The sequence below is a fragment of the Schistocerca americana genome, chromosome 10 (genome assembly GCF_021461395.2).
Source record: "Schistocerca americana isolate TAMUIC-IGC-003095 chromosome 10, iqSchAmer2.1, whole genome shotgun sequence".
In the NCBI taxonomy this organism is placed as follows: Eukaryota; Metazoa; Arthropoda; class Insecta; order Orthoptera; family Acrididae; genus Schistocerca; species Schistocerca americana.
In genome coordinates, this window is record NC_060128.1 from 188,540,959 (window position 1) to 188,556,425 (window position 15,467).

At 42.7% G+C, this 15,467-nt stretch overlaps 1 protein-coding gene across 1 annotated transcript in view; it reads left to right on the forward strand.

Annotated features, from left to right (window-relative positions):
* Positions 1-15,467, forward strand: part of LOC124552495 — a 70,046-nt gene that overhangs the window by 30,410 nt on the left and 24,169 nt on the right. Inside the window, exon 4 of the mRNA XM_047126778.1 lies at positions 5,690-5,817. Coding sequence (XP_046982734.1) covers positions 5,690-5,817 — 128 coding nt within the window. The remainder of the gene's footprint in view (positions 1-5,689; positions 5,818-15,467) is intronic.

Below are 15,467 nucleotides of genomic sequence, written 5' to 3' on the forward strand. Positions count from 1 at the left end.
TCACCCAGAGGCGTGAAGCGATAAGAACTCAGAAATTGCAGCAGAGCATCATCTGTGGAAAAATCACTAAGGAATTTTTTCATGTGGCTTTTGAAAGTACGGACAAGGCGCTCGACCTCCCCATTCGATTGCGGATGGAAGGGCGGTGCTGTAACATGATGAATCCGTTGTCCAGTACAAAAATCACGGAAGGCCTGCAAAGAGAACTGAGGGCCATTGTCCGTAACGATCGTGGATGGAAGACCTTCTAGCACAAAGATTTTGGACAAAGCCAGCGTCGTCGCCACAGTGGTGGGCGACGGACATCGAACAACAAACGGAAACTTCGAGAAGGCGTCAATCAACAGTAGCCAATAAGTACCGAGGAAGGGGCCAGAAAAGTCAGCGTGCACCTGTTCCCATGGCTGCGCCGGATCAGGCCACGGAGAGGGCATTGTACGAGGTGCAGCCAGTTGTTGAGCACACTGACCACACACAGCAACCATGTGGGCGATGTCTGAATCAATATCGGCCCAATAAACGTGCCTGCGGGCCAGGGACTTAGTCCGAGAAATACGCCAATGGCCTTCATGCAACAGTTTGAGAACATCTTTGCGCGAAGAGAGGCTGGCACCACGACCCGTGAAGATGCGCCATCCGTGGCCAGAACAACACCACCATCACGAACAGACAGACGAAGGCGCAAGGCATGGTAGTTGCGAAGGGGATCCGATGCCCGGCCCTTGGTCCTGTCCGGCCAACCTCGTTGAACAAAACCGATCACCTGACGCAGGACCGGGTCCCGCGCAATAGCCGATGCGACCTGCGAACCTGTAAGTGGAAAACCCTCGACTGCACGACCCTCTTCCTCATCAATGTGGAAACAGAGTAGTTCATCACGATCGAAAATCGGGTCGGGGCCCATCGGCAATCGCGACAATGCGTCAGCATTGGCGTGCTGGGCCGTGGGGCGATAGTGAATCTCATAGTGAAAACGAGGCAAGTATAAGGCCCAACGTTGCAGGCAGTGAGCTGCCTTATCCGGAAGCGACGCCGATGGGCTGAACAGAGACCAGCAGCTTGTGGTTGGTGATGAGGTGAAACTTAGAACCATACAAAAAAACGCTGAACTTTTTTAGAGCATAAGTGATAGCGAGCGCCTCCTTTTCGATTTGAGAGTAACGCCGTTGTGCATCGTTGAGGGTCTTGGAAGCATAGGCGATGGGTCGTTCCGACCCATCCTCATACCGATGGGCGAGAACAGCCCCTAGGCCATACTGTGACCCGTCAGTCGCCAGAACCAAGTGCTGACCCGGACGGAATGTGGCAAGACAAGGCGCCAACTGTAAATGAGCCTTCAGGTGGACAAAAGCCTGTTCACACTCGTCGGACCAACAGAAAGGGACGTTTTTGCGTAACAGCTGATGCAGAGGATGAGCTACCGCCGCGGCGGATGGAATGAATTTGTGCTAACAAGCAATCTTGCCTAGAAGTGCCTGAAGTTCTTTGACTGTAGACGGCCGGGGTAGAGCGTTAATGGTCGCAACGTGCCGACGTAGAGGACGTATACCCTCACGGGAGAAGTGGAAACCAAGATACACAATGGAGGGTTGGAAGAACTGTGACTTGTCCAGATTGCACCTCAACCCAGCCGAATGCAAAACCCGAAACAGTGAACGCAAATTGCGAAGGTGCTCCTCAGTGGAGGCCCCCGTGACAACAATGTCATCCAGATAGTTTATGCAGCCGGGAACGGAAGCCATGAGCTGTTCCAAAAACCGCTGAAAAATGGCCGGCGCGCTAGCGATGCCAAATTGTAACCGCTGGTATTGATACAACCCACAAGGAGTGTTGATGATGAGAAATTCCTTGGAAGAAGCATCCAACGGCAACTGATGGTACGCCTCCAATAAGTCAAGTTTGGAAAAGAACTGGCCCCCAGCGAGCTTGCTAAATAACTCCTCAGGACAGGGAAGAGGATAAGTGTCAATGAGGCTCTGAGCGTTGACAGTTGCTTTAAAATCACCACACAATCGCATACTCCCGTTTGGTTTAGAAACCACCACGATTGGCGATGCCCATTCGCTGGAAGTAACAGGAAGGAGAATCCCTGAAGCTGTTAACCTGTCTATCTCAGCCTTGACAGGTGCACGCAATGCCACCGGAATAGGGCGTGCCCGGAAAAACTTAGGGTGAGCTGTAGGTTTAAGAGTAATGTGGGCTTCAAAATCCTTGGCCCGACGCAGACCAGCAGAGAACACGGACGAAAATTCAGAACACAATCCATCCAGCTGTTGATACGGAATATCCTCAGATATGAGGTGCACATCATCATCAATGGATAACCCGAACAACTGGAAAGCATCATAACCGAACAGGTTTTCAGTGCCCGCATGATCCACCACATAAAACGTGAGGGGCCTAACAACAGACTTGTAGGCAGTGGAAGCATCAAACTGGCCAATGATAGGAATTTTCTGTTTATTATAAGTTCTCAGATTTCGCGTAACTGGAGACAAGGGAGGGGAGCCCAACTCCAAATACGTGCGAGAATTAATGAGAGTTACTGCAGAGCCAGTGTCCACTTGCATGCGAATGTCTTTATCCAGAACACGAACAGTAACAAGCAACTTATTTGTTGGAGAAAGCACACAGTTAACATCCATGTCCGATGCCTCGTCCTCGTCGACAGGAACTTTAGGGGACTGACACACAGAAGCAATGTGGCCTTTTTTCCTACATGAATTACACGTGGCCCAACGTTTTGGACACACGGCACTGTCATGCTGTACGAAACAACGTGGACAAGAAGGAAGTGCGGAACGAACCTGCTTCTGCGGTTGCTGTTTTCGCTGCGAGCGTTGCGGCCCAACGTGACGTTGTTTACGCGAGTGAACCGCCGCCACATCTTTGTTCTCCTGTGAAACAGACAAATTGTCCGTGTCGAAAGTTGACTGTACAGTGCCTACATCACACCACGCGTCTATTTGCGCGCCAGCAGCTTGAGACACTTCAAAGGATTGATCGATGCTTAGAACTTCCGACAACGACGGGTTTGGCAGTTGTAGGACACGTTGCCGAACTTCTTTATCAGGAGCAAGCCGTAGAATAGCATCCCTAACCATTGAATCAGCATAAGACTCATGATGAGTGTCCGTGACAAACTGACATTTCCTACTCAGACCATGTAGTTCCGTCACCCAAGCCCGGTAAGATTGATGGGGCTGTTTACGACACCGGTAGAATGCCACGCGGGCGGCAACGACGTGGGTGTTTTTTCGGTAATAGTTAGACAATAAGTCACACATTTCTTGGAAGGACAGAGAGGCTGGTTCCCGCAGAGGGGCTAACTGAGATAGCAGCTGATAGTTCCGTGGGGAAATCCGAGATAGAAATAACGACTTACACATAGGAGCGTCGACAACGGCGAAAGCCAAGAAGTGTTGCCGCAAACGCTTCTCATAATCCTCCCAATCTTCAGCGGCCTCGTCGTAAGGAGGGAATGGAGGCGGAGAAGAGGAAGACAGACGATGAGTAAGCAATGTCGACAACGCCTGAATAGCAGTCGTCAGCTGTGTTTGTTGTTCAGTGAGCGCTTGCATAAGCTTTTTCCATGTCTGCCCCATCACGAACACACAAATCCACAACGCAGTGAAAATATCCGACCTCGTCGCCAAAAAGTGTTATAACGTTAATCACCAATAATTGCGTGGATATTCAAACACACTCACTTAGAAACAATAGCTCGTTACATGATAACAACTCAGTATCTCTTATTCGACTGCCGTGCCGTGACATGCGGCCGACGCCGTTTGTAGCTAGGTGGCGCTCAGCTGAGTTGCGGAGCACCTCTATCGCCGTTTGCGCGTACTGTCGTGGTGGCACTGTTAAATGTCGTGGCACTGTCACAACAGTATTAATATTGTTGTTCTCATATTTTTCATTGGTGCCACTTTACTGTAGCCAGTGGTTTTATTCCTTTCCCTGCCAATTCTCATTTAAAAAATAGTATTCACTTGTAAATACACATACAAATAACAGAGCATCCCAGGCTACCTGCAGATTCTCTTCCCTTTCAGTTATCATTAAGTTAGGCAATACATGCTTGCTCGTTTGGAGATGACCAGCTTGCAGAGCCTTTTACATCTTTAGTGTGTGATAGAAGTTTGCTGAATTCTATACCCTCTTGAGGTGACATTGTAGCTTAAAAATATTAGCTATCTGATATTCCCCGCTCAGGGAGTTGTGTACAGCTTTAGATATGCTGCTCCCTTTATGACTCTTTTTAAGCTTCTTTCTATTCCAGTCTTACCTTAGTCGTCCTGTGTTGTCAGAATGTTCCTGAACTTCTTGGGTAATCTGCGCTTTTGTATATGCTGTCTTCAGAGCAGTCAAGACTAAAGCTAGCAGACTCAGAGTGTCTGTCAAACCTCTTGCCTGCTTTGACAGGTTTGACCACATTCCAGACATATAACCTATTTCTAAGTTAACTTCTGTCAGCTGTTTTAATTCTGCCTGTACTACTGGCAGAGTTTTAAGATCACCTACTTATTCACTGTAATTTTGGAGTGATACACACAGTTACTTCTGCACTAAATGCTACAGACATTGCCATCCAAAATTGGTCACTTCAGAGTATCCAACACAAAAGAAATGTAGACAGTCTTCACACATTTCTCAGTGTCCTCCTCTTCTGTCAGCCAGTGTTAATGATTGCGTGCCAGAATGCCAAAGGTGCGTTCACATTTGGAATTTGAGAAATGGTGTATGAAACAAAAGCAGGTAACAGGGAACAGAGTACATTAAAATGAACATTCATTTGGTTGGCATTTTAATCCCACAATGATGTTACTTTGTAGCTTTGTGGATCTGCAGATGCTGGACTTGGAGAGAAGATTTATGTGATTGACTTGGAGAGAAGATTAATGGTACATTAATTATTCCACGTGTGCCTTGAAATGCCATTGCACAGGGTGAAGTCATTCTGCCCGATACTGGAGTCATGTTATCCATGAGTGGTGAAGGTAGATGGAACAATTCCCTACAGTGCCACCACCTTGTACTGTCGTTCTTGTCAAATTGGTTGCGAGCTGAGCTTTGAGGCAGAGACGCAGCTTGTATGGTCTGCAGATTTGCAAGTAAGCAGGCCAGCAAAAACCGTAACTGGTTGAAGATTCATAGAGGTGACTCAGATACCTAGGTGAAGCCAGACTAAGCAAAGTAGCCAATAATCAAAACTGTATAAGATATTCTACATAACAAAGTTTCGAAAAACACAACTCTGACAAAAATATTATGATTCCACATTGGTCTATGTTTTACATATGGAATACATAGCGGAAGAGGGGAAAAAGTATTTTTGTAAGGAGTAGCATTGTAGCAAGTGTAGCTATTCCACACTGCTACATTTCAATAAGTCACTATTTGCAAACATTGTGCAGAGATTGGGTAATGGGTAGCACAAGCATTTATTTTATTCTCTGTTACAGCAATTTAACTTCACATGAGTAGCTAATAAATAAGCTCATAAAGATCACACATTAATGGAATATTTTTTTCTGAACCTAAATGTTTTGAATATGCAGGGTGTTCCAAAAAGAATATACGTGTTACAATGTTTTATTTTGTCCAAACTATCGATCGCAGATTGTAATGACACACATTTATTTTTTGTTCAGTAAGTGAGAATCACTATTCTCAATGATTGCAGCCTTCATATCTCACTCGGCATCACGGGAGCGGCTGCGCTACATCTTCAGAGCCCTGTTGCCACCGTTAGAGCGTGAGGGGACAGTCATCCTGGACGTGGGCTCGAGGCTGGGGGCCGTGCTGTATGCGGTAAGTCCTGTTAGTCTGACCTCTCCTCTAGCTTTGTGAATTTTCCTTCCTCATCTACATCTCTCCTCATTACTTTACTTCTATCCTTACATCAAATTCCACAGCTGACTAAATGCCACCGTCTGCTGCACAGTTTCGTCCACCTGTATCGTTAAGGGATTTGAGCAACAGAGAGGAAGTTGAAAAATGTTTTAACTTCTTGCTGAGCCCACCACATAGTTGGCCCAGATACCACTTTCTCTGCTCCTGTTCAGATAATTAAACGACTCTGATGACCACCCTCTCCCCTCAGACGAGAGGCCACTGGGAATCGCAAAAGCATTGGGTGGAGACTGTCTGCCCTCTCTGGCTCTGTTAGGTGCTTGCCTTACTGCCAATGGAGAAGTTGCAGAGAATCTGTCTGATATGTGACCTGTGCTTCGGTAGCTCAGATGGTAGAGCACTTGCCCGCGAAAGGCAAAGGTCCCGAGTTCGAGTCTCGGTCGGGCACACAGTTTTAATCTGCCAGGAAGTTTCATATCAGCGCACACTCCGCTGCAGAGTGAAAATCTCATTCTGGAATCATATGTTGTTCTCCTCCAAAGTGTGCGAATTTCTCAGGGGCTCACCCTGTCTGGAGCAGGGACTGCTTGAACTTCCTTGAAGAATGGAAGGTACTTCAGATAAAACCACATGACAGATCTCTTAGGGTGAGACCCAAGATTTATAAGGCCGTGCAGGCCCCGATGTTCGCTACAGCCTTTGTGTCAGTTGCTAAACAACCAGTACAGAAAACTTTTGCTGCTACACCAACGAATGTAGCTTGTGTCAGCACTAGTACCTGTGTTTGTCAGTGTACTTGTGCTACTGCAGTTACTTCATACTGTATACTTCCTCCCAAAACATGTCTGTGGTCGCTAACGTTGTGGAGCTCCCTGCTCCTCCAAAGGTACAGTGTGGTCCACTGTCCAGTGCTCCTTCTACCATTGCTGCAGTTGTGGCTCCGAAGTCTGCCCTATACAAAAAATCAAAGGTCATGCATCCACCACTGATGGAGATGGGAGGTAAACAGTCCGACAAGATTGAGCTCCCGGCAGTTATGGGCTCTCCTCCGCGGAATGCCCCCTGTGCCTATACTTACAAGAAACACATTATAAAGCCACTGACACTCCAGTGCTACAGGGCTCTATCCCTCACCGAAAGAATGACCTGACTGGGGACAGAGCCAAGGGAGGGGTTGATGTGTTTGTCAGTAATGCGCACCATGCCTCTGGTCTTGACTGACTACTGACCTGCAAGCAGTTGCTGTCGAAATTCACATGTGTTGGAGGATCAGTATGTGCTCACTGCTTTCCCTCTGCAAGATTCAATAGACTCTGAGCCTCTCATAGATCTTGTGGAACAATTCCCCCAACCATTTTTCCTGCTGGGAGACTTCAATGCTTGTCACATCTTGTGGGGCTGGACCTCTCCTTGCCATCAGGGTCGGGTTTTGGAGAGCTTCGTGATGTCTCATGAGTTGTGCATCCTCAACACAGGTACTCACTCTCATTTCTGTACCGCTACTGGGTCGTTCTCAGCCATCGACCTTTCTTTTTGCTCTCCAGCCCTCGCAAACTCTAATTCAGTGGGAGGTCATTGATAATCATCATTGTAGTAACAATTTCCCCACTCCACATTCATCTGCTGGATGGATCGTGCCCTAAAGAGAAGCCTCCAAAATGGATGGTCATCAAGGTTAACTGGACACTGTTCAGCCAGCTGGCTGTGTTTGAACACCGCAATAGCATCCAAGAGTAGGTGGACTACATCACACGAGTGGTCCGTCATGCCACTGACCTACCGATCCCAAAGTCCTCAGGTAATCTTAGGAGGCAACCTGAACCTTGGTGTACAGATGAGTGCCGTTCAGCAAACTGAGACAGGAATGTGGATCTTAGTCGGTTTAAATGCTGCCTTACAACAGACAACCTTGTAGCGTTTAGAGTCGCAAGAGCTAAGGCTTGACCTGTACTTCAGGAGAGCAAGAAAAGATCATGGCAAGTGTTCCACTTATTCTATTTCTACAAAAGTACAGGTAGCCATCCCGAGGATTTCTGGTAAACACAGTCATTTACCTATAGCAGCAGTGCTGAAACAAAGGCATCTCCAAATAATGCCCGGAGACATCGCTCAAATGCTGGCAGAGCATTTTGAGAAAACTACTGCCAATGCCAGCCAACATCCAGCGTTTTGCCACTACTGTGAGAGGGGCAAGTTGGATGTCAGATGCCACGATTCTGAGTCTTACAACTGCCCTTTCTCCTTGTGGTAGCTGGATATGCCACTGTCAGAGTCCCATAATACTGCGTCCAGTCACGATGAAATCCGGTACTGCATCCTTCGACATTTGCGAACAGTATCAAAGGACAAACCCCTCGAATATTTTAACTTAATATGGCAGCCAGGTCAATTCCACAACCTGTGGAGAAATGCAGGAAAGGACTGCACATGTCCCAGTATTTTCGGATTATCACCTTTACAAGCTGCGTAGGAAAGACCCTGGTGCAAGTGGTTAGCTGTCGTCTGGTCTGGTTGTTAGAGACCGTGGAACTCCTTAGCCACTCTGTGTGAATTCTAGAAATTTCAGTCCACTGTGCCGACAAATCTGAGCAGTCTTTCCTACGTGAACATTTCTGTGTAAGCATATTATTTGATATTGGTAAGGCATATGATACTACTTGGAGACACTGTATTCTCGCACAACTGCATCAATGGGGCTTTCATGGCCACCACTCCATCTTCATACGATCTTTCCTGTCTCAGCGATTTTATCGAACCCAAAAAGTTATGATGAATGTACCCTAATTTGGAACAAATTTCATTGTAATCAAAAACTCAATAATAGAATTTAAATCAATTAATGAAAGACTTTCCATATTTAACAAAGTTTAAACTATTTTAAATACATATGCACCAACAAATGAGAAAAACAGAACACAGAGAGAGCAGACAGAAAAAATTTGGTAAGATGTGTCGAATGCCTGAGATCACATTTCATTAAAAAACACAGCATTACTACTTGGAGATTTTGATACACAAATTTTCAAAGAATGTCAGCACAGGTCAATAGTAGGAAATTTGCTGCACATAAAAGAACCAGCAGCACAAAGAAAGAATTTTAAGCCTGTGCAGACAGCATAACATAGTACTAAAACATACATTTTTCAGAAAACTGCCTTGAAAACAAAATACATGGGTATCACAAAATCTGATTTGTGGTGAGAAACAACTTGATCACATTTCTATAAGTAGACTCTGCAACACAGGTACTTGGTATAAAAATTGCTGGTGTAGATTCACACCACTACCTACCTATCTTTCATTAAATTCAATGTCAGACCAATATTTAGAAAAAAAAAGAATCAATACCAACCCTGAAAGTCTGACATACAGATGTTACCTAGAGAAAGTGATTGCAAAATTGTGGAAATTGAATTGTGGAAACACTCTAATGACAACATTGTTATATGTCTAACAGAAATCATTATTCAACTTTGGATAACAAGCAGATTACCATCAGCATGGACGTAATGATTAATGCATCCACTACATAAAAGAGATTAGAAAACTGATCCTAACAGTTATACCAGTCACATATAAGATCTGTCCATGGCAGTTTAGAAGATAGCTGAAGGAATGTTCAGCCCACAGCTAGGAGAGTACCAAGCAGGATTTAGGAAGGGAAGGTCTTTTGCAGAGCAAATACTAAATCTAAGAAACATAACAGAAATGAAGAAAATCAGAAACTTGAAACACATGATAACTTCCGTAGATTTTAAAAAGGCATATGACCCAATTAGATATGCACTAATCAGCATTATAAATGAATTTACATTTGACAATAAAACAACAGAAATAATTAAATGAACTTTAATAAACACAATATCAAAAGTAAAATCTATGGGGAAATGTCAAAAACTTTTGAAATAATCAGAAGTAAGGCAGGGAGATGGTTTGTCATTAACTGCGCATTAGAGACGGTAGTGAGAGAATGGAGAGAGTCCAATTACTAAGTAGTAATTACAGTAGAAAGAAACCGAAACAAAATCACCATATATTTCCTAACTTTTGCAGATGACATGACATTAATTACTGACTTGGTGGATAGTTGCAAAGAACAAATCACAGAACTATAAAAAAAGTGAAATAGAATTAAAAATATCATTTGAAAAAACGCATTTCATCACAAGTATTAATGCTGCCCCCTTCAAATTCATAAGAATGGAATATCTGAAACAAATTGTTTTAAATGCCTAGGAGAATGGATAACAAGCAGCATGGAAGAAAAGATGTCAATAGAAAATAGAGTACATAAAATGGAAAAGGCATTCCAAATGACAGAAAACATATATAACAAAAAACATTGCCTGGAACACAAAACTAACACACTATCAAATGGTGGTATGGCCTGAAACACTGTATGCAGCAGAAACCCTTAAACAAACAAGATTTAGGGTTCTTGAAAAACTGTAAAAAGTTGAATGAAGAATTATAAGGAAAATATGGGGACTTGGAAGTAATAGTAATGTTGAACACAGATTAAGATCAAATAGAGAACCTTACTTGAAAATGGAAAAAGTGTAATGAGGAAAAGAAGACTACAATTTTATGGACACACCTACCGAATGGATAATAACAGGCAAACCAAGTAGATATGCAACTGACTGAACAATTACAGATCCAAACCCATGTGGCTCACTGAAACTGAAAAAGCCGGCCCCAGTGGGCGTGCGGTTAAAGGCGCTGCAGTCTGGAACTGCAAGACCACTACGGTCGCAGGTTCGAGTCCTGCCTCGGGCATGGATGTTTGTGATGTCCTTAGGTTAGTTAGGTTTAACTAGTTCTAAGTTCTAGGGGACTAATGACCTCAGCAGTTGAGTCCCATAGTGCTCAGAGCCATTTGAACCATTTTGAAACTGAAAATGATATGAAAAACATTGGAATTAGAATGGATGTAATAGATAATAGTATACTTTCTAGAGAGGCAACACAAAAGGCAGGATTTCAGGAAAGAGGTCTGAAAAAGGATGAAAGTGGACCCAGAAAGAGAAAGAAAACACTCTTGAAGGAGGAAGGAAAACTGGATGCAACAAAAACTTAAACACAAAGAGATAAAACCAACCTCTAAAAGGGTTATTCAAATAAATAAATAAGTTCACAGTGTAGGTAAAGACATGTGATGGCAGTTACGAAGTTAGGTAGTAAACTGGAAAATTTTAATGAAAATATATCTCAGGATGCACATTAATAAGAAATCGATGCGGCCTCGACAAATTGAGAAGTAGGTCAGTTGTTTTCTATGACTTGAGAAATTAGGTGTAATTCCTGTAGAATCAAAGACAGAAAGCCTGCTTGTGATCAATGCTATAGATAGTGCAGAGAACAGCATGGCCTACTTCCCCAAGGCTGTCGACAGTGGCGATGAACCGCAGCAATGTGACAACATGTCTTGATAGTAAATTCAGTTGGGAGCAACATACTAACGAACTGCTAAAGTGCCTAAACAAATCTGTGTTTGCAATGCGAATGATGCCAGACATAGGAGATATAAATATAAAAAAACTGGCATATTTTGGTTATTTTCACTCCATTGTGTCATATGGTATCATATTTTGGGGTAACTCCACAAACAGAGAAAAAATTTTTAGACTACAGAAGTGTATACTAAGAGTAATGAACAGTGTAAATTCAAGAACATCATGTTGAAACCTACTCAAAGAATTGGGCATATTAACACAGCTTCTCAGTATATTTACTCCTTAATGAAGTTTGTTGTAAATAATACATCTCTTTTTCCAACTAACTGCTTAGTACACAGTATCAATACCAGGAATAAGAACAATATAAGAACAATCAGTTTGGATTCTGTAGAAATGTTGGAACACGTGAGGCAATACTGACCCTACGATTTACCTTAGAAGAAAGATTAAGGAAAGGCAAACCTACGTTTATAACATTTGTAGACTTAGAGAAAGCCTTTAACAATGTTGACTGGAATACCCTCTTTCAAATTCTGAAGGTGGCAGGGGTAAAATACAGGGAGCGAAAGGCTATTTACAATTTGTACAGAAAACAGAAGGCAGTTATAAGAGTCGAGGGACGTGAAAGGGAAGCAGTGGTTGGGAAGGGAGTGAGACAGGGTTGTAGCTCTCCCTGATGCTATTCAATCTGTATATTGAGCAATCAGTAAAGGAAACAAAAGAAAAGTTCGGAGTATGTATTAAAATCCATGGAGAAGAAATAAAAACTTTGAGGTTCGCCGATGACATTGTAATTCTGTCTGAGACAGCAAATGACTTGGAAGAGCAGTTGAACGGAATGGACAATGTCTTGAAAGGAGGGTATAAGATGAACATCAACAAATGCAAAACAAGGATAATGGATTGTAGTCTAAATAAGTCGGGTGATGCTGAGGGAATTAGATTAGGAAATGAGACACTTAAAGTAGTAAAGGAGTTTTGCTATTTGGGGAGCAAAATAACTGATGATGGTCGAAGTAGAGAGGATATAAAATGTAGACTGGCAATGGCAAGGAAAGCGTTTCTGAAGAAGAGAAATTTGTTAACATCGAGTATAGATTTAAGTGTCAGGAAGTCGTTTCTGAAAGTATTTGTATGGAGTGTAGCCATGTATGGAAGTGAAACATGGACGATAAATAGTTTAGACAAGAAGAGAATAGAAGCTTTGGAAATGTGGTGCTATAGAAGAATGCTGAAGATTAGATGGGTAGATCACATAACTAATGAGGAGGTATTGAACAGAATTGGAAAGAAGAGGAGTTTGTGGCACAACTTGACCAGAAGAAGGGATCGGTTGATAGTACATGTTCTGAGGCATCAAGGGATCAACAATTTAGTACTGGAGGGCAGCGTGGAGGGTAAAAATCGTAGAGGTAGACCAAGAGATGAATACACTAAGCAGATTCAGAAGGATGTAGGCTGCAGTAGGTACTGGGAGATGAAGAAGCTTGCACAGGATAGAGTAGCATGGAGAGCTGCATCAAACCAGTCTCAGGACTGAAGACCACAACAACAACAACAACAACAACAACAACATAAAGATTTAAAATCACTTACTGTTTCCCAGAAAGTAGTCCAGTATTCAGCAACGCATATTTTCAATAAGTTACCAGCAACTGTTAAGAGTTTAGTTTCAGACAAGGCACAATTTAAACATAATGTAAAAGAATTTTTGGTGGACAGCTCCTTCTATTCCATCCATGAGTTTCTCAACAAGTGTAGTAGACCATTTTAATGAAATATATTATACTTTAATTTTTGACAATACTTGGTTGTAACAGCCTTGTAACTACCTACTGTGTGAATGATGGATGTATGGAAAGCAGATGTAAGTCTTAAGTCTGTAAATAGTGGAAGTTTAATTTTAAATCTTGTACATAATCTGACTGTTCTTAATTTGAGGATCGTTGAAATGAATAATTTACTTTAATTTTTGACAATACTTGGTTGTAATAGACAAGAAACTAGTAGATATCTGAATGATAGATTTAATGAAAGCAGATGTAAGTATTAAACCTATAAATATTATAAGTTTAAATTTAATTCATGTACATAATTTTACTGTTTGTTGACTGAGGGTCATTAAAATTAATGAAACTCAAGTTTTTCTAATTACATTTTTGTAATGTGTTTATCTGACTTGTTCCACACCCAGGATGATTCCCTCTTTTATGGTTCTATGGAATGAATAATTAATCTAATCGAATCTCATGAAATTTGTGCAGCATATCTGAAAGATGTAGAAACATGGCATGATAAAATGTGGAGGTGTGATACAACTTGACTAAAATAAGGAGTTGGTTGATAGGACTTGTCCCCAGGCAGAAAGGAATCATCACTTTGATTATGTGGGAAAAACTGTGGATGGACACTAAGGTTTGAGAACAGGAAGCAGGATCAAGTACACGATGTTTCAAAAAGAATATACATATTGCAAAGTATTATTTTGTCCAAACTTTCGGATCACTGCGCTTCGGCTTGGTTATTGGAGAAATGAGTACATAGTCTAGTGTTGTCTCTTGTTTGCTTGGTAACCGTCAAATGTTTAAAATGGCTACTCTGCAGCAGAAATCATTTTGTGTTCTCAAGTTTGCAAAGTGCAATTCCGTGATTACAGTGCAAAGACGTTTCACGTTGATGTACCGTATTGATCCTCCGAATGGGTGGAACATTCGCAGATGGTATCGACAGTTTCTAGATACAGGATGTGTTTGTATAGGAAAGAGTCCTGGCCGCCCTCATGTTCCTGAAGAAAATGTTGCATGAATTCAAACCGCTTTCCAACATAGCCCTTCAAAATCAACTTGTGGTGTCTGTAGGGAGTTACAACTGCTTACAACAATAATTTGGCGTGTTTTGAGACGTCAGTTGGCTATCAAGCCATACAAGTTACAGCTGTTACAAACTCTGCGTCCTGATGACAAACGGAGATCTGTGGCATTTTGTAATGAGATTCTTGATGCTATTGCCAATGATAATACTTTCGCACAATGCATTGTGTTCAGTGATGAAGCGACTTTCCACGTTAGTGGTCAGGTCAGCAAACACAATGTTCAAATTTGGGACCTACAGAACCGACATGCAGCCATTGAACATGTACGAGATTCGCCCAAAGTCTACGTGTTTTGTGCGATATCTCGATCATCAGTTTATGGGCCACTCTTCTTTAATGGAAACACGGTTAACGGTCAGCAGTATCAGGCTATGTTACAAAACTGGTTGTTTCCGAGGCTGCATGAAGACAACTTCATTTTTCAACAAGCCGGGCACCTTCTCGCTGGAGTTACCAAATGTGTGAATATCTGAATGAAACTCTACCAAACTGTTGGATTGATCATGAAGGAGCTGGCAACTTAGCATGTCTCACTTGAGCTCGACAGTCACCGAATTTGACACCCTCTGATTTCTTCCTGTGGGGTTTTGTTAAAGACAACTTTTATGTACCACCACTGTGACAGAACCTGGAAGAGTTGAAGAACCGAATCCATACTGCCATAACATCAGTGCCGAAGGACATACTTGCCCCAGTATGGGAGGAATTTGAGTATCGATGTGATACTGTTCATGTCGCTGATGGAGGACATACTGAACAACTGTAATCTGAACTTGAGAGGTTCGTAAATATGTGTGTAAAGTTTCATATTCATATGTCTTAAAGTTTAATAAATATATGCATTCAGAAAACATATATTCTTTTTGAAACACCCTGTAGATGTAGGATGTAGTAGTTGCGCAGAAATAAAGAGGACTGCACGAGATAGAGTAGCTTGGAGAGCTGAGTCAAAATGCTATTCAGACTGAAGACCACAGTAGCGGTCTGAGGGGAGACAAGTGTTAGCAAAAGTGTAACGGAATCGTAGGGTAGAAGTAGAATCTAGTTCGTGAAGTAGCCTTGTCATGTCATGACCGGCAGAGGAAAGAGACGTGTTTGCTCCTATTTAATATTGTTTGGAAAACAATGTTGTTTCATGTTCAGTGTGGAGCTTGTCTGGAAATAGATGGATGATAGGCACACATATAGTACATAATATAAGAGCAGTTAGTGGCTCTGGCATGAGGTGGCCCCACCTGTGGACATCTGAGTGACCTCACTGGCTGGTGAGGCCACAG